Source organism: Mesoplodon densirostris, chromosome 17 (assembly GCF_025265405.1).
Source record: "Mesoplodon densirostris isolate mMesDen1 chromosome 17, mMesDen1 primary haplotype, whole genome shotgun sequence".
Classification (NCBI taxonomy): Eukaryota; Metazoa; Chordata; class Mammalia; order Artiodactyla; family Ziphiidae; genus Mesoplodon; species Mesoplodon densirostris.
The window spans coordinates 32,989,528-33,014,028 of record NC_082677.1 but is presented as its reverse complement, the minus strand read 5'-3'; the positions used below and the strand labels follow the sequence as shown (position 1 = coordinate 33,014,028).

The window sequence follows — 24,501 nt, the reverse complement described above, 5'->3', positions numbered from 1 at the left end:
TACCTCCTTCCAGCATGAGCTCATTCATTTCATTAGCTTTTACTACCACCTAGATCAGTGCTGTTAAGTACAACTTTCTGTGATGATGGAAATGTTCTGTTCTACTGTGTCCGATTTGATATTCACTAGTCATATGTGGCTAATACTACCAAAGGGCTGACTTTTTAATTTGAATTAACTTTTGAAATAGCCATATGTGGCTAGTGGCTAATGCTAGACTTTGGCCCACATTCATGTTTAAATGGACTGCCTGTGGTCTCAGGCACAGGCCATCTACAGGTCAGACTGCCTTCCAATGATGTGACAGTTTATTCCTGCTGGATAACTTGTACATCTTGTCCAGGAAAGATGATACACTTTCTTAGCCTCTGAAGCTACCCTCAATGATGGGTTTATGAGCAAAACGACATCAACGATGACAGAAACAGGAATGGGATCACACCTGTTAGAATGGCTGTCATCAAGAAGAGAGAACAAGTGTTGGTGAGAATGTGGAGAAAAGGCAACCCTTGTGCGCTGTTGGTGGGAATGTAAACTGGTTCAGCCACTATGGAAAACAGTATGGAGGTTTTCCAGAAATTAAAAATAGGACTATCATATGACTCATCAATCCTAGTTCTGGGTATATATCCAAAGGAAACAAAAACTGGACCTCAAAAAGGTATCTGGACTCCCATGTTTATTGCAGTATTATTCACAATAGCCAAGATATGGAAGCAACCTAAGTGTCCATCAACAGTTGAATGGATAAAGATGTGGTATATATATATATACACACACACACACAATAGAATGTTTATTCACCTGTGAGAAAGAAGGACATTCTGCCATTTGTGACAACATGGTTGGACCTTGAGGGCGTTATGCTAAGTGAGATAAGCCAGAGGGGGAAAGACAAATACTGTATGATATTACCTATATGTGGAATCTGAAAAAGAAGGGTGGGGGAATGTGTTAAGGGAGATAAATTTTGGGGAGATGAGTTAAAGGGTATAAACTTAAAATTAGAAGATAAGTTCTGGAGATCTAATGTACAGCATAGTGATTATAGTCAACCATACTGTATCATAAACTTCAGAGTTGCTAAGAGACTAGATCTTGTGTTCTCCACACAAAAAAGAAATGATAATTATGTGAAGTGATAGAGGTGGTTAGCTAAAGCTACTGTGGCAATCATATTGCAAAATATAAATGTATCAGATCAACACATTGTATGCCTTTAACTTACACAATGTTATATGTAAGTTATACCTGCAGTCCTTGGTCATTTGCAATAGGTTATTAGGATCACTGGGGGCCTTCCTGTGCCTGTGGCTGTCAGCTGCTGACTTCCCCATAACCCTTGTTGACTCGTTTTATTAGTGTGCTTGAATTGTGCGATGATCAATATGAAATGTGAAATTATGAATATGAATCAATATGAAACTATTTGCTTTCAGAAGTCCTTTACAAATATACTTGGGTTATTACTAGAGAGTCATCGCTGAAGTCTCCTTGGTGTTGTTGGAAGATTGTCAAGGGCAGTTTAGGCTGTAGTTGCTTGAGCCTGCAGCTTGACTACAGAAATTGGTATGTTCAAAACCTAAGTTGTGACATAGAATTTTATGTGTTGGAATTTCACTATGTCATCGTGTGACATAGTGTAAGTTTGATACAGTATTGGACTGCTCTGTATGTAACCCCATTCAAGGATTTCTCTCTCCAAATTCCCCAAATTTCTTTGGATGAGAAGTGCAATGAAAAGTATTAAGGTGAGGAACCCATGTATTTCTGTGTGTGTAGCACTGGCACGATGGTTACTTATGTTATATTATTTTTTGAATCACTGAAAAGGGAAAATAAGTGACCCAGGTTATTTATTTTTTCCTCTAGAACCTATTGAATTGTAAACTCCTTCAGGGCAGGTGCTGTGTTTTATAGTTCTTTATAAACCAGGCCGGGCATGATGTTTTGTTAGCTTAGATGCTCAGTAATGATATCTGGCTTGGTTAGTATTTCTAAAAGAGATGTAAAACAACCACATTTTATGTATAGTACTGGGACTGCATGTAAGAGCTGGAATTGTGCTCTTTTTCCTCTTTTTTCAGATATTAAATTTGTAAATATGCAATCATCTTTTTGACTCATTTTAAGTGACAAACCAATTTAGAGGGTAGTAATAAAAAGTAGTAATCAAATTATGCAGGAAAACTTAGTGGTGATTTAATTATTTAAAAAAGAGTTTAAACTTATCAATAATTTAAAAATTAAATTTTATTTATTTAGCTTTTGCCCTGTAATTAATTTCTGACAAGTATGTGTGTGTTTTTTTGAATGAGATTTTGTAATGTGGATATTTTTGTGGCTTATGTTTAGTCTGAGTTGGAAGGACATGGTGTATAAGGCTTGTGGCATGTACTAATGCTTAAATTCTACAAATAAAAATATAAAAACTATTGATTACATTTCTATTTTACACTTAAGCAACTTTAAAAAAAATAAAGGGGGAAACTCCCTAGCAAAACATATATTTTTGTGTTAGTCAGTTTTCAGAAATTACAATCCCCTCAGCTTCTTATCACCTCAACTTTTAAGATAAGACTTTGTACTCAGTGTTATAACACTTAATAACCGTCCAATTGGAATTATACTTATCTTTCTTTTTATTTATTTATTTTATTATTTTATTTAATTTATTTTTTTGGGCTATGTTGGGTCTTCACTGCTGCACGTGGTGAGTGGGGGCTACTCTTCGTTGCAGTGAGTGGGCTTCTCATTGTGGTGGCTTCTCATTGCGGAGCACGGGCTCTAGGTGCGTAGGCTTCAGTAGTTGTGGGATGTGGGCTCAGGAGTTGTGGCTCGTGGGCTATAGAGCACAGGCTCAGTAGTTGTGGCTCCGGGCTTAGTTGCTCCGTGGCATGTGGCATCTTCCCGGATCAGGGCTTGAACCTGTGTCCCCTGCATTGGCAGGTGGCTTCTTAACCACTGCGCCACCAGGGAAACCCTATGCTTATCTTTCTTGTTAAGATTTCATTTCCAATTCCTTTGCCTCATAAACAACTCAGAAACTGCTTCATTTCTACTGTAAGTCTTCCTCCCTGGGTTTGAAACAGCTGCTGTCCCACGGAGCGGCGAGGACTGAGGGAAGGGAAGGGAAGGGAAGAGAAGGAAATTGAGCCTGGATTTGGGGTCACAGTGACCAAGGTTCCATTCCCAGCCTGGCCACTCATCCGCTCTGGCAGATCACTTTTGTGACACTCAATTTACTGATCGGTAAGATGGGATAATGGCTGATTTATAGGATTGTTGGGTGTATTAGTAACTATGGTAATGCTCAGTAGGTGATGGTGGAAATGGTGATGAGGTGGGCTATATCATATGGGTACCTAGGGATCCATTTTGCAGTCTTGGGTTCTGTCTCAGTCAAGGCCTCTTTTGGCTTAAAGGAACATAACAATATCTAGTTTAAGCTTAGAAAGGGCAGTTGTAAAGATGCACAGGGCTATCTCTTGGGATCAAGCACAGTGAGTTTAGCTGCCTCACTTGGATTGGAGCTGAGAACTGAAAACGGGCAGCTTGTCTCATTCCCTTTTCTGGGATCATACATTTTTGTGGTGCTTCTTACCAGGCATTGCTCCACTATTGTACCTCTGCATTGTATCACTTCTGCTACCTTGATTTTCACACAGCCAAGCCCAGAGCCTCACAGTTCCAGGTATACATATATGTTCTTGGTCCTGATTCTCATCTCTGAATCCCAAGTCCACATTTCTGGGAGACTGAGGATTTAATTGGCTTTGCTTGGATTTAAGTGTTGAGCTCTGCTCACCTCAGCTGTGGCAGGGCTGGCTCACAAAGAACGATGAAGATTGCTGGTCCCACCCCTATGACATAGAGAAGGGATTGTGTGCACGAGACAGATAAACACAACAGGTGTCTGCCATATCTGCACATGTGGGACTTTGGTGATGCTAGGCACTAGAAGACCGAGCTTGCCCAATTTAGTTGTTTCTAACCCTGGCTGTGTATTAGAGTCACCTTGGGGTAGCTTAAGTACTTATGGCAGGCCCTATCTTTGGGTATTCTGATTCAGTTGGTTTGGGATATTACTCAGGTATTTGTATTAGGAAAAGAAAACAAAAACTCTTCAGGTGATTCTCATATTCAGATTGAAAAACCACTGGCCTAAATGTTCCCTGCACTGTGGTATGTCTAGAATTTCAAAGATAAGGGAAACAAGGTCCCTGCCACTTTTAAAAAAAAGGAAAGAAGAAAAAAAAAAAGACAAACCCACAAACTGCAAGACAGTGAGTGATCAATGACCCAAAGGAATTTTTTTTTTATATATACACAGAACATTTTTATTACAGGATAAGGATATAGCACAGCAATAGCAGAAGGGTATGCAGTGAAAGGGGTCTGGGGATCTCAGGCATAGGCTGACACACAGGACACGTGCTGTCTGCAGGTCTTGAACCACCACCAGCATACATGCAAAGCATTTTGGTACCAGGATGCCCCAAGTCTGTTCATGCTGGGGGTCTCTTACCTACATGACCAGCTTCCCCATTACCACCTGAAAGGAATAAGAGGGACTCAGTGGGTCAAACTCCTTTTTTTTTTGTAAGTCAACTATTTTATTTATTTATTTATGTTATTTTTGGCTGCGTTGGCTCTTCGTTGCTGCACGCGGGCTTTCTCTAGTTGTGGCCAGCGTGGGCTTCTCATTGCGGTGGCTTCTCTTGTTGTGGAGCACGGGCTCCAGAGTGCAGGCTCAGTAGTTGTGGCGCACGGGCTCAGTTACTCCGCGGGAAGATCGTGTGGGATCTTCCTGGGCCAGGGCCAAGGAACTATAAACAAAAGGGCTATGGGCGACGGAGGTGGGATCTTCATTTCTTGATGATACTGGAGGTTCACCCACCCTTACTGTAAATTTATATGTGCAATACCTACTCAGTCTGTTTTCTTCCCTCACATTGTATTCTCCCCTTTAGCTGTCAGTTTCCTGAGGCCCAGGCAACATGCTGGCTGTAGGGATGGTGCTGGGAAACTGCCACTGCTTGGAGTTCTCAGCCCCAAAGAAAAATCACAGCATGTGAGAGGCCCCAGCAGCTGAAAGGAGGGTGGTCCAATACAACTGACACCCAGCAAAGCAGAGCTGCTGGCAAAGTGGATTCAACTGTTATTTACTAGTTAAGTTGATTACTTATAACATGTTTTTATACTTAAACATTTGTGACTGTTCTGTTAGAAGAATAAAAGCCCATGTCCTTAAGATGGCCTGGGATGGATCTGCCCCTCCTTCCTCTTTGATTTGTTTCCTGTTGCTGTTGCCACGCGGGCTCCCTCCTTCCCTGAACCCTTTCCTAATGGCCTTTGTTCTCACTGCTCTTTTATCTGAAACACTTTCCCTGATTCCTTAGTCCACTCCAGTCTGCTCAGATGCCACCTTCCCATTCAGACTTATGCCTACCCCAATTCCCACGTTTAAAATTGCAACGCTGCTTTCTGGGCCTGCCTTACTTTGTGCTAATTTTCATTTTTAGCAGAGCTCTCATCACCTTCTAACATCCTCTATAACTTATTAATGTGTTTGTTGTCTGTTCCCCAATAGAAGGTAAGCTTCTTTAGGACAGGAATCTTTGTTTTATTTACTGATGGTTCCCTTGTCAATAACATAGAAACGTTTAATAAATATTTGTTGAATGAATGAATGTTTTAGGAATCTCTCATTGTGTAAAAAGGACAAATTCTGTACTACCAGTTTTACCTAAATCATGAGTAAAACTTAATTTGACTTTAGTTTTAGATCATTGCTATAATGTTTCCATGTTCATTAGCAAGTATTTACGCACATATGATTAACAATGCTGCCTTTTCTTCCTGTCAGCATTAAACACCTCTGTTATGGTGCTTATCCCACTGTCTTGCATTTTGGTTATTCGGCTACTCGTTTTGCTGCTCCTTTGGTTGTAAGCTCATAAGGGCAGGGACTGGGTCCTCTTTATATACATATATATATATACTTTTTTTTTTTTGGCCCTAGGCACCCCCCCATCCCTTATGTCTCTGACTCCACCTCCTAGCACTCTTCTTCTTCTTTTTTTAAAAAAATATTTTTTAAATTTATTTATTTTTTGGCTGCAGCGGGTCTTAGTTCTGGCACGTGGGATCTTTCATTGCGGTGTGTGGACTCTTTGTTGTGGTGTGAGGGCGTCTCTCTAGTTGTGGCGCTCAAACTCCAGAGCGCATGGGCTCAGTAGTTACGGCACATGATTCTAGTTGTGGCACATGGCATCTTTCTAGTTGTGGTGCGCAGGCTCTTTGTTGCAGCATGGGGGCTTGTCTCTAGTTGTGGTGCGTGGCTTTTCTCTAGTTGTGGTGCATGGGCTTCTCTCTAGTTATGGTGCTCAGGCTCCAGCGTGCATGGCCTCAGTAGTTGTGGCACGTGAGTTCTCTAGTTGTAGTGTGTGGCTTCTCTCTAGTTGTGGTGTTCAGGCTCTTTGTTGCAGCGTGTGGGCTTCTCTCTAGTTGTGGCGTGTGGCTTCTCTCTAGTTGTGGTGCACAGGCTTCTCTCTAGTTGTGGTGCTTGGGCTCCAGAGCACACGGGCTCAGTAGTTGCAGCGCATGAGCTCTCTAGCTGTGGCACGTGGGCTTCAGAGCTCATAGGCTCAGTAGTGTGGCGTGTAGGCTCTAGAGCAATTTGGCTCTGTAGATGCAGCATGTGGACTCTCTAGTTGTGGCACACAGGCTCAGTAGTTGCAGCACGTGGGCTTAGTTGCCCTGCGGCATGTGGGATCTTAATTCCCTGACCAGAGATCGAACCTGCGTCCCCTGCATTGGAAGGTGGATTCTTAACCACTGGGTGGGTCTTCTTTGTATTTAATATAGTGTCTTGCACATGTTGGCAGCCTAATTGTATTGCGTAGTAGAAAAATAGGGTTATGAGGGACTTCTCTGGTGGTCCAGTGGTTAAGAATCTTCCTTCCAATGCAGGGGACGTGGGTTCGATCCCTGGTCGGGGAACTAAGATTCCACATGCCGCAGGGCAACTAAGCCTGTGTGCTGCAACTACTGAGCCCCCGCACCACAACTATAGAGAAGCCCGCGTGCCACAACGAAAGAGCCCATGTACCACAACTAAGACCCAATGCAGCCAAATAAACAAACAAACAAACAAACAAATAAAAGAAAAAAAGGATTATGAGACTAGGTCTTACTTGAAAAATCATGTCTTATTTCTTATACTTTGTTATGTCTTCATTTGCATTGAGTTATCAAGTGAGTGGTATTTACCTTAGCTTTCTTAAGATGGCATGAGATAGTTTACATTTACAATAAGGGAAAATGATAGATTTCTTTTATTTCTGACATTAATAAGTGTCAAAGTAGAAAAATAAAGCTAAGTCAATATATTATTGTTGCCACAGAAATTGAATTTGTGTCAAAAGGATTTGTGCTTGTGATGTAGTGATTCATATAGTTTTCTTGGAATTAAGTCTCTAGCAGGTGACAACATCAATAATTCACAAAACCAAGGAGACTTTTGAGATTGGTTAATTTATATATGTGGATTAGAAAACAAATGAATAATGTGCTTAATGTATTCTGACGTATTTGAAAATATGCCTTAAAAATCCAACCTATTAAAACGTCTCTGTTCACAGTATTTATTAGATTTTTTAGATTTTTATTTTTATTTCTTTTACTGTCTCATACATACATTTTTATTTGAAAAGGAACAAATCTATATTTTCTGCTTAGCGTGAAAAGTATTATCCATAGTAATTAAAAAAAACTTTTCTCATTATAAAAATAAATATGCTCATTCCAGACAGCTAAGAAAATACAGAAAAATGTAAAAAAAAATTGTTTCAAATCTCACAATCCAGATATATAAAATTAACAGTGGTTCCTGTCTGATTTTTTCCATAAATGTGTGTATTAATGAAGTTAGAATTATATTGCAAATGCAATTTTAAATACAGCTTTGTTTCATGTAACATTATATTGTAAGCATTTTTGCTATAGTAGGACTGTAATTTAATCTTTCACATATTCTGAGAAGTTTTAGGTTGATTACAATCCTAGCTATTTAAAATAATGCTGTAGTGATATATATCTATGTATAAGAATACTTGATTGTGTTTCTTATTTCCTAAGTATAGATTCTACAAATAGAATTACTAGGTTAAAGAGTAATTACTAGTAGAATTACTCGGTTGAACATAGGATTTGTTTCACCAAATTGTTCTCTCAGAAGGTTTAACCGAATTTATTTCCTTATGGTGATGCTAAAATGTAAACAAATAAGATCCTTCTCAAATATAGAGCAGTGTGATGCGTGGTGCTATATAAGTCTCAGGCATATCCAGTCTAAATTTGTGTCTTAGACATGACATCTAAGAGGCTGAGTCACTCTCAGAAATAACATAGTAATTAGATAAGCTTCAGGGTGATTCTGGAAGCTCTGGGACCATTTAAAATCTTTCTACAGCTAATATCTTACTTTTCAGCCTTCTCCAGATAATGAAAAAGGTCTTGGGTTCTGATGACCTCGAACCAGACCTAACTTGTAAAGGGGTTCAGGGATTTGAATTGTCTTTTCCTGGACCCACTGGAGAAGAGTTTTTGATCTGGTAATTTAGGTGAAAGAAACCGGAACAGCTGAAGATAATATCTTAAAATAGGTATGAAGACTGTGTTACTAGGATTAGTCATTATGGTTTCTCTTTGAAAGAAAAGGAACACTAGAGTTCTGCTAGAATAAAAAATGACTTGTTAGGTGTTCAGCCCCTGTGATGTGTAATTCAGGTGAGAGTTACAAGTAGCAATTTGAGAATTGGTTTTTCTGGAGAGGTGGTTGTTTTCGAGCAGTTATGTGGCAGACTTTTGATCCTTTTGAAAACCTTGTGCCCTCTTAGAAATGAATCTTTTCTTTTCATGTCTGTACATGGTTGAATGATGCCTCCTTCTGAAACCTGGTCTTTCACAAAGAAGGAGTTATGGAGAAGGCAGGTCTGGATTCTTGGATGCTAAGAGTGCATAAGCTTTGGAAAATGGGCAGTGGACAGGTGTTTATCATCCTAAAATGGGCAGGATTACAGTTTTGAGTAAATGAACAGATTAAAAGATGCTGGTGAGCTTTTTCTGATTCTCACCTGTTCGTAACATCTCCTCTCTCACTTTTCTCCACCTCAAACTAAAAAAATGACCACATGAAGAGTGAGGCAGCTTAAAAGCTTTACTTTATAGTATCAAAGAGCCAGTTCTACTCTTGTCCTCAGTGCTGGGAAAGCTTCAGTATTATTTTTGGACCCTCCTGAGCTGTTAAATCTGGAGCCCTTGAAGAACAATATTTTCACATCTAGGTGTGTTATGTGGTTGCTGGGGAGATACCTCTTAGACCCATCCACAGGTGTGTTTAGTGTCACAGTTGCTAGTATTATTATTTCACATTGCTACAATCTTTATAATTGGCATTGATATTAAAATAAAGACAGGTGTGTGGACAAGAAATGTTGCTAGATTAAAATACATATTTATAAGTGTATTAGTGGAAGGGAATAAGCTGGACTTTAAAACAAAACTGAGCAGATTATAATTATGATTAAAGATTACGATTAAGAGAGGGCTGAGCCTGGCCCTTTCCCCTTAAGGTGTAACTGTGTTCTGTTGATCAGAACCTGTCGCCCATTTTTTCAAGCAAATAGTGTCATGTCGTGGTTTAATATAATGAACAATTTTTGATACTTAAGTACTAAATATATGCTTATGAGATTGAATTATTGTACCTTAGAGAGAGACTAAGTATTTGAATAAATGATGCAATTGGTGATTCATCCTGCACTCAGAGATTGTTGAATTTTTTTAAATCAGTGCTAATTGGTGCCAGTCACTTCAGGGCACTAAAGCCTGTCCCAACCGTACCAGCTCCCTGTCTCTCACATCTTTAAAATCCTCTGTGCTTCCTGTCTGCACTCTTTTTATCATTTGTTTCTGCGACGTGGATTTTAAATGAGGCACGTGACAGACATTGGTCTGTGTGCAGCCCGGGGGATGTTTAATGCTGATAGTGGTGGAGTGTGGTCCCAGGCTCACTGCAGCAGCAGTGCCCTCGAGCCCCTTAAGTGTACAGGTTCCTAAGCCCCACCTTAGACCTACTGCACCAGGATCTTGGGAAGCTGAGGTCCTGCCATCTACTTTTACGAAGGAAGTCTTGGTGTTTTTCTTGTGCACACTAACAAGCTGAAAACCACTTGGTCTGGAGGGTCTAGTTTATGAGAACTGGGTCCAAGTCACTCATGTTCAGAGGCTTTAATCTTTTTCATTTTTCCCCTTGTTGCTAATTTCTCTTAATGATCCAGTTAAGTGGTGTAAACTTAATAGAATTAAATTGCAACAGCTAAAGATTATTCTAAAATATTACCGTGATTGCCTCTGCTGACAGTGATCCGAGCCTGCTAGCTTGATGCCTGGTGGGCCTTCACGTGTCTAAGGACATCAGTGGACAGAGCCTTTGCTGTCTGCTAATCCACATGTGCCAACCAATGAAAGAAAATGTAAAATTTGCTAAAGCCCTTAGGTTACAGCTTGGAATCTTTTTTTCATTGCGTGTGAACCTCAGGGGTTTGTATGCTGCTTTGTATTACATAATTTATTTGGTCTTTGTTACTTATTTGTCAACTAAGTTGTTGTTGGTGGTGTTCTCCATACCTCGTTATTTGACAGCATTTTGCACAGTGCTCTGGATCTATTTTTTGACATCATGTACTGTCTTCAATAAAGGTTTTGATGCCTTGCTTAAATGGGAATATAGAGACCTATGTTCTGTGTTTCTGTCAAAACTGCCCCCCCCCTTTTGATTCTATGTTCTTTTGAAGAAAAGTCTATAAAGATTTGTTCTCTCTTTCAATTCCAGAGTGATCCTCTTGACCATTCATCCTAGGAACTGTCATTAGCAGAAAACCTGTCTACATGTAGAGCTGCTTTCTTTTTAGGGAGAAATAGAATTAGCAGTTTGAGAAACATAGGACCACAGGAAGAAGGGTGAGGTTTGGCTTAGGAAAAGAGCCCCAGTGTGCTTTAGTACCACACCTTAACCAATTACCAGTGGTCCTGTGTTCAGAGTTGTTTATATTTTGATATTGTCACCACTTTTATTCTATCTCATTGTCATAAAGCATTAACACTATAGTCATAGGCCAGATAATGTAACTAAAGTTCACAAAGTCACATCTAGGTGTTAAGTGTTTTAATATGTCTAAAATTGTACGTTTTTAACGTTTCCCCCCCTGGCAAATATAACCCTAATGTTGCTATCAGGTTGTTATTTTTAAGAGTGTTCCTATTTGATTCCATTTAATAGTAATTTTATGTTTCTGTTTCCTACTTGGTATGAATGTTAGCAAATTCTACTCATGAACTGGATTGATATGGGCAGTTCCTGTTTTCCCCAACCAGACCATATAGTAAAGAGCATGCTGGTAGCTATAAAACAGAAATACTTCTTCATTTTTTTAAGTGTCCTAGTTAACCAGACATTTGAACAGTACTTCAAGTATTAGTATAAAAGCAATAATTTTTTATAATAAAGTTTTTTTTTCTTTTATACATTAAGGATGTCACCCTTGTAGTTTTGTATCTCCAAAAGCAAGGCCAAAACCCCACAGAGTTATCTGAGGATTTTATGTCAGTTGTTCTCTTCTCCCTCCACTTTTTAGAAGTCTGTAATCTAAACAGGTAGGACTTTGAGATAATGTAAACTTTACAATAAACTTGAATTAATATTAGCACTCAAAGATCCTACAAAAGGATGCCACTTGATCTAACCTTTACATTTTTTCACTAAATATTTAGTGTTTCTTTCTTTTTTTCCCCCAATCATATTTGAAGGTGGACTGTGATTAGAGTGATTTAAGTTTTTAGGGGAAATTACTCACACTTAGATCTACTCAAATTTTTTAATGCTAGCTTGTGTTTAGTGATTTCTTTCAGATTGCATGTGGGTAAACGAATACCTATGTAATCTCTGTTTTCTGCAAGCTGAATCTTGAATTGAAAATTATTCTGTCTCTACTGTTTGGATATAGAAACCAGCATTTTTAGATGAGTTTTCCAGCTGTTTACTCTCTTAGTCAACATCTCTAGTCCTGTCATGGGCCATTGAATTTGCTGTCATCCTGCCCTACTGGCTTCTCTTGCTGGTGGTGAGAATTGATAGATAAGTGTTTTCCAGAAGAGAAGGAATAGTGAACCTGACCTTAACTTCTTGCTTGTCTCTCAGACTCTTAAACTTCCCATTCTTACATCCCTTTGAGTTTTCTTATTTTTCTATGTAAGCATTATACTTCTGTTGTAATTCATTGAGTGTTCTTTTTTGTGAAAGATTGTGTATAATAATATAGCTTGTAATTGGACTTACATGCATGCCTGTATAGTTTTTAAACAACAGGCCAAGCATTTAACAAATTAATTGAGTTGCTAGATCCTCAATGAAATAGTTTAAGGATATTAAAAAAAAAAAGCTATGACCAAAAAAATGAATCCTATGTGTCTTTTTTCTACTCAAGAGTGACTACTCTTTTTCTGAAAGTTATGGGTCCAACTCTAATTTAAAAGCCTGTCCTATTTTAGGCCGTTGAAGGTAAATAAAAATGTTCCTCTTGGTTACTTACATCTTCTGAATTTTACATCATGTAATCTACATTCCCTACGTTTTCTGTATAATACTTTCTGTATTTTCTGTGCAGTTTTTAGTTCCTAAATCTTACATAGGCCCTAGTCTCATTTCTCTTAAAATTATTTGTCTGCTTTCATTGTTTCTTCTCTCTTCTTTAACATCACTTTATGGCATTTTCCTCAAGGCAACTCAAACTGGCATTTTGGAATATTTCATTTGTGTTAGTACATGTTTTCGCTTTCTTGTGGCATACTATTCCAAGTAGGATTTCTGCATGATACTTTTTCATTAGCTTTACTTTTCAAGCATTAGGCCACTTAGAATGCTGTTGTGTCAGAAGTTGGCTCTATTCCTTTTTTCTTGTCAGAGGAACTCGAAATGATCCCTTTCAGGTGTGATGTGAGTTGTGACTGGGGTGATACCTCTGGTTGGAGAGTGAGAGAGCGATGTGGTTAACCAAATGCAGTGGGCTGGAAATCTTTACTGGTGGGAAAGCACACATACAGTAGCCATGTGGATTTGGGTTCAATTCTAGTCATGGTCTCTGGGATGAGATTGTGACCCTAAGTGCCTCAGGATCACACCCACTCTCACGGGCCTCTGTGCATACTTGTTAATTTCAACTGCTGAAGTTAATAGTGATTAAAAGTAAATTTTACAACCCAGGATTCAATATTAAACTTTTGTTAATCCAGTATTATTACTTCTTTGCTCCTAGGTCAGCATATGTGGTCTACTGATCACGTAATTCAGTCTGGAACTGGCATGGTCACTTATCCAGCTGCTTTCTCTTTAGTATAAGCAAAGCTCATGCATGCATGCTGTGTCCCTCCAGTTACTGTTTTTCCTGCCCTAGAAGAAGGAACATCTTCTCTGAAAGGGTGGAGAATCTGGGATAGTGATTTACACTGTACAGATTTTTAACCTGGATCATCATCGAGGTAGATTCATGAGCATAAAAGTGCCATCATCAAGAAATCTACAAACAATAAATGCTGGAGAGGGTGTGGAGAAAAGGGAACCCTCATGCACTGTTGGTGGGAATGTAAATTGATACAGCCACTATGGAGAACAGTATGGCGGTTCCTCAAAAAACTAAAAATAGAACTACCATACGACCCAGCAATCCCACTACTGGGCATATACCCTGAGAAAACTATAATTCAAAAAGAGTCATGTACCACAATGTTCATTGCAGCTCTATTGACAATAGCCAGGACATGGAAGCAACCTAAGTGTCCATCAACAGATGAATGGATAAAGAAGATGTGGCACATATATACAATGGAATATTACTTAGCCATAAAAAGAAACGAAATTGAGTAATTTGTAGTGAGCTGGATGGACCTAGAGTCTGTCCTACAGAGTGAAGTAAGTCAGAAAGAGAAAAACAAATACCATATGCTAACACATATATATGGAATCTGAGAAAAAAGAAAAAAAAGTCATGAAGAACCCAGGGGCAAGATGGGAATAAAGACGCAGACCTACTAGAGAATGGACTTGAGGATACGGGGAGGGGGAAGGGTAAGCTGGGACAAAGTGAGAGAGTGGCATGGACATATATACACTACCAAATGTAAAATAGATAGCTAGTGGGAAGCAGACACATAGCACAGGGAGATCACCTCGGTGCTTTGTAACCACATAGAGGGGTGGAATAGGGAGAGAGGGAGACACAAGAGGGAAGAGATATGGGGATATATGTATGTGTATAACTAATTCACTTTGTTATAAAGCAGAAACTAACACACCAGTGTAAAGCAATTATACTCCAATAAAGATGTTAAAAAAAGTGCATTCTAGTTACAAGCATGAATGATAAATTTCATTCTGTCAATAAATATTGAATTTATTGATACCTGTTTGCCATTTATTCCGTTAGATGATGATTGCTAACACATATCCTTTTATACTTTTCGTAGACCTGACCTGATTTCCTGTTTAGGAAATGTGCTTGACACTTTCTCTGCCCTTTTAAAGGTCTAATGCTACAATGAATAAAAAGAAGGAGAATTGGAAATTGATTCCAGCTACTTAAATACAAAATCTTCCCCAACTCCAGAATTTATAAAAACTTGGATTGTTTTTTCCCCCTAAATGCTTAATTTTGCTTTCAAACTCCACTTTGCAGGAAACTAATTTATTCACTTTCTAAAGTGGCCTTGTGTATGTCTAGCAAGGAAATTGGCAAAAGGGCTCTCAAAGAAGTAGCAATGAAATTGAAAAGTGTCTACTGTCAATAACTGGTGATAATCAAACCGATGTTAAAGATGCAAATAGTCATTCCAGTACTCTCTTCTCTTTTATTAGAATTGTTTGAGTTAATTAGCCAGCAAAGTACTTCATTATCTATTATGCTGCATGCTAATGGTAGATTTAAAGTTTCACTTTTATAATTTGAAAAATTTTCTGAAAATCTTATTTAAACCCCTATATCCATTTTGTTCTAAGTCTGTATGGTAGCTAATACTATTATTTGGGAGAATATATTTATTGTACTACAGTGAGGTTTCTAGTGTGTGAGGTTTACAAAGACAAGAAATTTTAGGAGACTATCACATTCAAGGTAACTTTTGTCCATCTTTTTGAGAAAGTGATTAAAACAATATATAATGCATTTTTATTAGACTGTCAGAAATTGAATTACATTCAACTTAGCGTTGTAGAATTTTAAATGTACTCTATTAACTAAAATTAAAAAAGCTGTTATAAATTACTGATATGATTGGTTTCTTTCATTTGCAGCATTTAAATATTAGGACACTGACGGATGATATGGTAAGATTATCCTTGATGTTTCCTTTGTTGTGAATCTTAACTAACCATGTAATGTTGATGGTGTGCTGCACTAACACCTTTGAAATTGCTACAAACTGCATGTTTTGGAAATGGACTCTTTTTATAGTGCTAAAGTAAGATGTAGAACTGGTGAAATACATTAGATTGTTGCTTTCAAATAGTAAAAGGGACTAGTCAATATGTTCATTTAAAAATTTTGTTTAATCACAAGTTGTTAGTCAACTTGGAATCATTCAAATCACCTCTCTTTCTTTGAGGGTGAATAGCACACTTCAGAAAGAGGTACAAAGGATAGCTAAAGACATGTCAGCTTTTCAAAAATATGTAGTTGCTAATTAAAGTAAACCAGACTAAAATATCACACATATATTTTTAAAAAGTTTTGTTTAAAAACGAGAGAACTAAGCACGCCTTATCCTATATTCTGCATGCTTAAAATAATCAGCTTTCTTATAAGTACTTAACATTTTATATCACTGTTAGATATTCTTATATATTCAAATGAATTTTTCTGAGAAGTATATTTTTGAATGTAACTCTTGGTTAATGGTAAAAAATAACAATGAGAATAACAACGAGACCCAAATAAACAGTAGCACCAAAAATACAGAAGCATGATATAGAGGACCAAGCACAGCACTTCGATAACTAGGATTTGAATTCAGCTTCACTTTATGTCAAATATGAAACAGTGCCTAGAACACACTGAGCACTCAAAAAGTGTTTAGCACCCCCGATATCCAAAGTACCATCGTTGGCACATGGTTTAGGTGGGCATAAAAAGATGAATGAGATGTAGATCTGGACATGCACAATTTAAAAAATTGCATCAGAACGCTATGTTTTGTTCCTCTGGATAGTATCTAAGAAAAGGATATTTATGTAAACTTTTCTGGATAACATTTATTTCTCATAGGATAATATTCAGAAACGGTAGTAATATTGAGCACTTATGCAGATTATGTATATAACTTCTCACCCTGCAAGGTGGGTGATGTACTTATTTTAGTGCTGAGTGCATCAGGGCTCAGGCAGCCTAAGTAGGTAGCTTGCCCAAGTATGCACAGCTCTCAGGTGGTGTAGCTGTGGCTTGAGTCTTGTTCCATGTAGCTCCAAATCCACACACTTGCTGTGCTGACTTAGCCTTCAGATGGCTCCTAAGGCCAATAATAAGACCATGTGCAATTATTAAGTATTAACTTTTATGAGAATCTACAGTGGTATATTTGCAAAACCTTATTGAGGTATAATTCACATAGCATGTAGTTCACCCATTTAAAGTGTATGATTCAATGGTTTTTAGTATAATTGCAGAGTTGTAAAACAATCACCACAATCCATTTAAGAACATTTTCATTACCCAAAAAGAATATATATATTCTTTTTATATAGAATATACTATATAGAATTTTTATATAGAATATACTATACCTGTGTATAGTCTCTCCCGAATTATTCCCAACTCGCTCAGCCCTAGGCAATGTCCAGTCTACTTTCTGTCTATAGATTTGCCTCTTCTGGACATTTTATATAAATGGAGTCTTACGTGCTCTTTTGTGACTGAATTCTTCTACTTGGCATAATGTTTTCAAGGTTCATCCATGTTGTGGTGTTCATATTTTGTGGGCACTCTACATTTTATTTTCCTCTTTTCATTCAGACCCCATCCTTACCTTTGTTTCATGACTCTGTCTTTGCACTTTGCCAACCCATAATCTCTATCCCAAGTTCTAGAAACAGAGTCATGTTGTGGAGTGGCTTCAGTGGGCCACTCTGGAAGCCATCGTGCTCTGATCTTACATTAGTAAATGGGTTCCTCCTCAGTGAAGACTTTCTCTCTCCATCCTGTCTCCATTCCTTGCCTCTCCCCTCATCCTTGCCCCTGGGCTTGGTAGGGTCAGAACTTTTGGGTTTTACCATAGTGCCCTGTGCATATTTTTATCAAAGCAGTACCTGATTTATGGCCTGTCTGTCTTTTTTTTAAAAATTTTTATTGGAGTATAAGTGACTTACAATGTTGTGTTAATTTCAGATATACAGCATAGTGAATCAGTTATACATATACATATATCCATGCTTTTTCAGATTCTTTTCCCATATAGGTTATTACAGAATATTGAGTAGAGTTCCCTGTGCTATATGGTAGGTCCTTATTAGTTATCTGTTTTATATATAGGAGTGTGTATATGTTAATCCTGATCTCCTAATATATCACTTCCTTCCATATTTCCCCTTTGGTAACCATAAGTTTGACTTCCACATCTGTGAGTCAGTTTCTGTTTTGTAAATAAGTTCCTTTGTATCATTTTTTATTAGATTCCACATATAATGATATCATATGATATTTGTCTTTCTCTGTCTGACTTACTTCACTTAGTATGATAATCTCTAGGTCCAACCATGTTACTGCAAATGGCATTATTTAGTTCTTTTTTATGGCTGAGTAAAATTCCATTGTATATATGTACCACGTCTTCTTTATCCTCTCCTCTGTCGATGGACATTTAGGTTGCTTCCATGTCTTGGCTATTGTGAATAGTGCTGCAGTGAACATTGGGGTGCATGTATCTTTTCGAATTATGGTTTTCTCCAGATATATGCCCAAGAGTGGGATTGCTAGATCATATGGTAGCTCTATATTTAGTTTTTTAAGGAACCTCCATACTGGTCTCCATAATAGTTAATACCAATTTACATTCCCAATTTACAGTGTAGGAGGGTTCCCTTTTCTCCATACCCTTTCCAGCGTCTATTTGTTTGTAGATTTTTTTGATGATGGCCTATGGTCTGTCTTTCTCACTGGTTTAAACCTTTTGAACACAGAGACAATGTGTTGTTATTAATACTTCCAGGCATGTTGTCTGGCACATGTTAAGTATTTTCATAAATTAGTTCAACAAATGAAAGAACGAGCCTCTCTTTTGATAACCTGCCTGGTATTGTAGTTTCCTGGGATCTGGGCCTGGCTTGGTCCTGGTCAAGCTTCCTGGAGATGGAGTCTTGCCTTTGCACAGAGTAGAGAAGCTTTGACCAGGACATGATGTCAGCCTTTCTGACCACCTGGCTGGATTTCTGACTGTTGCCTTGACCTACCTTCATCTTAGATGTTCACATGATTGACTGTCCTGGATTCCTTGCTACCCTCTCCTTCCAGGGAAAGATTGAGCAGGCAGTCTAGTTTAGGCAGCTGGCCCATTGTTGTGGAGGTCAGAGAATAAGCACGGCTGTCTTGAACAGGAGACACCAACAACTCAGTTCTTTCTTGGTCATTGTTGATTGATGCCGTGTGGAAAGAGAATTGGACTTGGAATCAGAAGACTCTTGTTGGAAGACAGAACTTCACCACTTCTTAGCTCTGTGACCTTGGCAGATCAATTATTAGACTGTTCACTTATCATTGAAGCAGGACTAATTTTATACCTTCTCTGCCTTCCTCACAGGGTTTTGGTGAGTCTCATTTAAGCTCAAGTATCTTGACTACTGCATTCAGTTCTGTCCATTTTTACCCCCTTTAAAAAATATTTCCCAATGTGTGGACAGAGGGGTGGTGTGACTGACTTATTTGCAGTTGACCCTTACAAGGTATGTGTGTTACAGAGCAATGCAGAGCTTTGAGGAGGGAGAGGATAGCTGGATATTTTGAGGGCTCTTTAAACTATTTCTGGTGAGTCAGAGCGCAGGGAAACATTTGCCATGATGCTTTGATGTGTGCTAGCGATATGTTTTGTAATTAAAGTTTGCCACCCCTGCAATATGTGTTGCATGTGTGCTTTTAATTTAGAACTTCCTAAAGTGAATAGTCTTTTTTGGGCAGGACTTGAGAGAAGAAATATAAGAATGGCATCTGCTGTAGTCATATGTTTGAATAATAGTATTTTAAATACATTAAATTGAAGGTTATTTCTTAAATTACTGTCAGAATTTAATTTCATAGGACACTGTTGGGTTAAAGGAATGAAGTATTACAGTAGCCTTGAGGCCCCTAGGCAGATTTAATATACTTTAAGCAGCGTTTGCTCTATGAATATTCGGGCACCCACTAGGTATGAAGTGCTGTCCAAGGTGCTAGGGTAATATAAAGGTGAAAAAAATCATTTAGCTTACAACGCTTCATTGTTTATACCTGGGTTGAAAGGAAAGCTTTCCTTGTAGTGGCAAAAATGTTGGGAGGAGGACAGTGAAGGGGGGCACATGTGAAAAGGTAAGCTGGACGAAATTGAATGTGGATGTCACAGTGCTGAGTTTTCCATCAAAGTGTCCACTGGGTGTTTCTGTGGGGCAGGCATTATTTTTGACCTGCTTTTTTCTCCCTTGTCCCTCACAACTATTTGCCTAAAGTACAGTTCTCCTGCTGATCTTCATCTCTCCTTTCATCTCTCTGCAGCCAACGTTACTGTCGTAATCCCTTGTGTGGCCTGCAGCGATGGTTTTCAAGCTTTTTTGACTAGGACCCACAGTAAGAAACACACTTTATTTTGTAGCCCAGCACACATACAGAAATTCTCTCTGTCAAAACCAAAGTTTTTTTTTTTTTTTTTTTTTTTTTTTTTTTGCTGTACGCGGGCCTCTCACTGCTGTGGCCTCTCCCGTTGCGGAGTACAGGCTCCAGACGCACAGGCCCAGCGGCCATGGCTCACGGGCCCAGCCGCTCCGCGGCATGTGGGATCTTCCCGGACCGGGGCACGAACCTGCGTCCCCTGCATCAGCAGGCGGACTCTCAACCACTGCGCCACCAGGGAAGCCCAAAACAAAAGTTTTTTAAGAACCAATATTTAATGTTTCTAAGCAAAATGAACTCTAATCATTTTCTTTTCCTTCCTTTCTATTCCTTTTTACTCCTCTCCATTCCATGAAAAAAAAAGAAAGGTGATCCATTCCACTAAATTGACTTCAAGACACCAGATAGTCCACAATTACAGCTAGCAAAACAGACATCGTCCTGTACAGCAACTAGAGGAAGTTCTGAGATCTCCATTAGTGTCTGCTCTTCATTACATGTAGGTGAATGTAGGGGAGTGGGGTTCGGGTGCCAGCTCTGCCATGTACTAGCTTTGAATGTCATTTAGCTTTTGAGCCCTGGCATCCTTGTTTATAGGGGTTTTTATAAGAGCTAAATTAAGTAATATATACTAAAATGCTTGGTAAACCATGCATTCACAATATTAGTGATTAGTAATATGCACTTTAAAAAAAATTGAGGTATGATTTACATATAATGTATTAATTTTAAAAGTGCAGTCTGAATTTTGACAAATGTATACAATCATGCATACACTACAGTTATGTAAAACATTTCCATCACCTCAAAAAGTTTCCTCTGTGTCCTTTGCAGTCAGTTCTCTTCCCCCTTCCCAGCTCTTGGAAAATACTGATCAGTTTTCTGAACTATACAGTAGTTCATTTTCTAGAATTTCATATAAATGGCAATTCATTGTATTTTGCCATTGTGTCTGGCTTCTTTTACTTAGCATAATGCTTTTGAGACTCATCTAGTGATTGGGTGTATCAGAAATTTGTTCTTTTTGTTACTGAATAGTATTCCCTTGTTTGGTAATACTAAAGTTGGTTTATATATTCAACAGTTTGGGTTGTTTGCAGTTTTTGGCTGTTAGGAAAAACTGCTATGAACATTTGAGTGCAGTTGTTTTTGGACATATGTTTTCATTTCAGAGGGCGAGTCATATGGTTTTAACTTTATAAGACACTAATAAATTGTTTCCTCCAGTGACTAATGATGTTGGGCATCTTTTCATGTGTTTATCTGCCATTCCTATCTTGTTTGAAATGAAATGTCTATTACTAAATATAGGACTATTCAAATTTTCTATTTCTTCTTGAGTGAGACCTGGTAGTTTGTCTTTTAAGGAATTCTTTTTCATATTATCTATGTTGTTGAATTATGAATTATTTGTGGTATTTCCTTATCTTTTTAATATAGGATCTGTATTTATTTCTCCCTTTTCCAATTCTGATATTGATAATTTGTCTTCTGTTTTTCCCCTGATTAGTTTGTCTAGAGGTTTGTCAATTTTATTGATCTTTTCAAAGAACCAGGTTTTGGTTTCACTAATTTTCTTTTCATTTATTTGTTAATCTTTATCATTTCTATACTTTTGCTTTATTCTTTTTCTGGCTTCTTAAGGTAGAAGCTTAAATAATTGATTTGAGAACTTTGTTTTCTAATAAGAATTTTATGCTATAAATTTCCCCTGAGAACTGCTTTAGCTGCTAATCTTCTGAATATTCAAAATAGTTTTAAATTTCCTGTTGATTTCTTCTTCTACCCATTGATTATTTAGGTATATGTTGTTTAATTTTCAAATGTTTGAAGATTTTCCTGATATCTTTCTGTTACTGATTTGTAATTTAATTCCCTTGTGGCCAGTGACCATACTTTGTGTGATTTCAGTCTTTTTCAATTTGAGTCTTGCTTTCTGTCCCAGAATGTGGTCTGTCCTGGTGGATGTTCCATGTGTATTCTGCTTTTGTTAGAATTGATCCATAAATAGTTAATAGGCCAAATTGGTTGATAGTGTTGTTCACATCTTCTATATTCTGATTTTCCGTCTGCTTTTTAAAAAAATTATTGAGGAGTGTTGAAATCTCCAAGTATAATTTTGGATTTTTTCTTTTTCTTTTTAGTTGTTTCAGCTTTTGCTTCATGTTTTATGAAGCTCTGCAACTGAGTGCATATACATTTTGGATTGTTGTTCCAATTTATCATTATAAAATAATCCTTTTTATCCCCAGTGATATTCATTACTTTTTAGTCTTTGGAAATTTAATGGATTTCTCTGCTCTGCCTGATACAGTTATTTCCTTCCTCTTTGAAAAACAAAGATTTCTTGGCTTCTGTGGCACCAAACTTTATAGGTTTTCATATCCCTCTGATTTTTCCTTTTCTATCTCTGTTGTGTGTGTTTTTCCTTTGCCTATCCTAAAACTATTGTCATTTCTCAGGTTGCTTTCCTGAAGCCATTGCTCCTCTCCTGTGTATATAGTACTTGACTTGGTATATCTTTGTGTATATCTTTGTGTATATCTCTGTCTATGATCTTTCCCTCAAGTTGAGACATTCATGCATTGACCTAGAATACCTTCACATGGATGTCTCATTTTTACTTGAAACTCTATGTGCCCCAAATTAAACGCTTTACTTCCCTCTTAAACACATTTCTATTCCTATATTTTCATAGATGGTAACTTCACCCTTCCAGTGTTTCTGATTATTTCTTGAATATTTTCTCTTCTCTCAAGTCTTCTGTGAGAGCACTAGTCTCTTTATTATCTCATCAGGATTCTCACAACTTTCTATTGCTTCCTAAAAAGCCAACTTCCTGCACAGAAACCAGAGTGACCTATCTAAATTGCATGTCTGACCATATTTTATCCTATTTGAAACTGCTTAATTGCACCTATTATCTATAGGTCAAGCCTAAAGCTTTTTGACGTGGCACATAAGGCCTCCATGGTAGGACCCTGCTTCTCTAACTTGGTATACATCTCTCAGTCAACATGCAGGAATCTTCCAGGGAATAGAAAGTTGTAAGATAAGTGCTGGAGAATTTACTTAGAGAAAGTAGAAACACAGCTGCTGATTGGAAAAAGGAGTGTTATGTGATAGTAAGGACAATTAATTACTAGCTATGTGCCAAATAGCGTTCCAAATGTTAGCTTTATAAACACATTCAGTTTTCACAACAAGCCTCTGAGTGGGCATTATTATTATTCCCTTTTTCAAATACAGAGAGACTGAGGCAAGAGATAGTCTAAATAACTTGTTCAAAGTCACAGGAGGCAGCCGGGAAAACTGGCAGACTGGCCCCAGAGAACATGATCTTTACCAAGAGAGTTATACTGCCATTTAAGTCCTATCCCTTTCTCCACTCAGAGTGCCAGTGTAAAATCTAGACGTATTCAATATATCTCCTTATTTTCTGCTTTTCTCTTGCAGCCACCCATATGAGACTACTGATCTTGAAACTGACAAGGAAAAGTTGTATCATAGCCATCGATCTTAATCCTGAGAAAATTATAATTATAAAGATATATTGTATCTAAGAATTTTTCTGTGATAAGAAATGAACTGTTTTGAATATTTCTAGTAAACAAAACTGAAAAAGGTCTGTCCAAAAGGAATAATGATATGTGTGACTGAGAGAAGGCAACAGGTAAAGGATATAAGTTTTCTTAATTGCAAAGGATGTAGAAAAACTTCTGTACGGAAATCACAGATCTAGCAACAACGGCAGCCTGCTGCCAGGTATACGTGCAGGCTTTCTTGGTTCCCCTCGGGAATGGGGTCTTAGAGACGCTGAGGGTTTCATGGTCTGGGTGTGCATTCTGATGAGTGCTTTGAGAAGCTTTCCCTGTTCTCCATGGGCCTTCAGACTCACTCAGTATAACTAACTGCTGCCAGACCACTCCAGCATATTCCTGGGTGTTTTCTGTGAGACTGGTTCACGCGAAGATGAGTTTCCAGATGGATGTGCCTGACAGGCTTGGATTTTGTCTACCTGCAGAGTATTCCTGTGCCTACCTAGATGTGCTGTGTCTTGTGAGATATATGTTAAGTTAGATGCCATACTTACGAAAGAAAATAAAATGATTTTGATTATCTGAATTTGTGTCTAACTCGCAAGTATGATCACGGGACCTAAATCATTAACTTTAAAAAAAAAGCTCAATGGAAAAGAATAATTTAAAATAATTTTATAATATTGGCCTAATAAGATATAAAGCTTTCTGTACTATAATTTGTTTATTTTGCATTTTTATTCTTATTTCTCCTTTTTAAGTTAAAAATGAATGATAAAGCAAAAAGTATGATAATATATTCTGTAGCTTTCCTGTAAAACTATATATTCAAAATATTCTGTGTAAAGTAGGTATACCAGCATGGACTGGGACAACTGAATATACGTGAAAATAAGTTCTATAAAACTTAAACTATTTACTAAGTTGGGTGGGCCTTTCTGAGTCCATTAATATGAGTTAATTAGAGCTTCCTGTACTTAGATTTTCAGTAGTAACACTTA

General features: G+C 37.9%; 1 protein-coding gene across 3 annotated transcripts in view; it reads left to right on the top strand.

Moving 5' to 3' along the window:
* Nucleotides 1–24,501, top strand: part of DIAPH3 (diaphanous related formin 3) — a 550,032-nt gene that overhangs the window by 13,076 nt on the left and 512,455 nt on the right. For 2 of the 3 annotated variants that reach the window (XM_060080301.1, XM_060080303.1), the window contains exon 2: nucleotides 15,410–15,442. The exons of the other annotated variant lie outside the window; for it this stretch is intronic. In XM_060080301.1, the coding sequence (XP_059936284.1) occupies nucleotides 15,410–15,442 (33 nt within the window). The remainder of the gene's footprint in view (nucleotides 1–15,409; nucleotides 15,443–24,501) is intronic. 3 annotated transcript variants of the gene reach the window in all.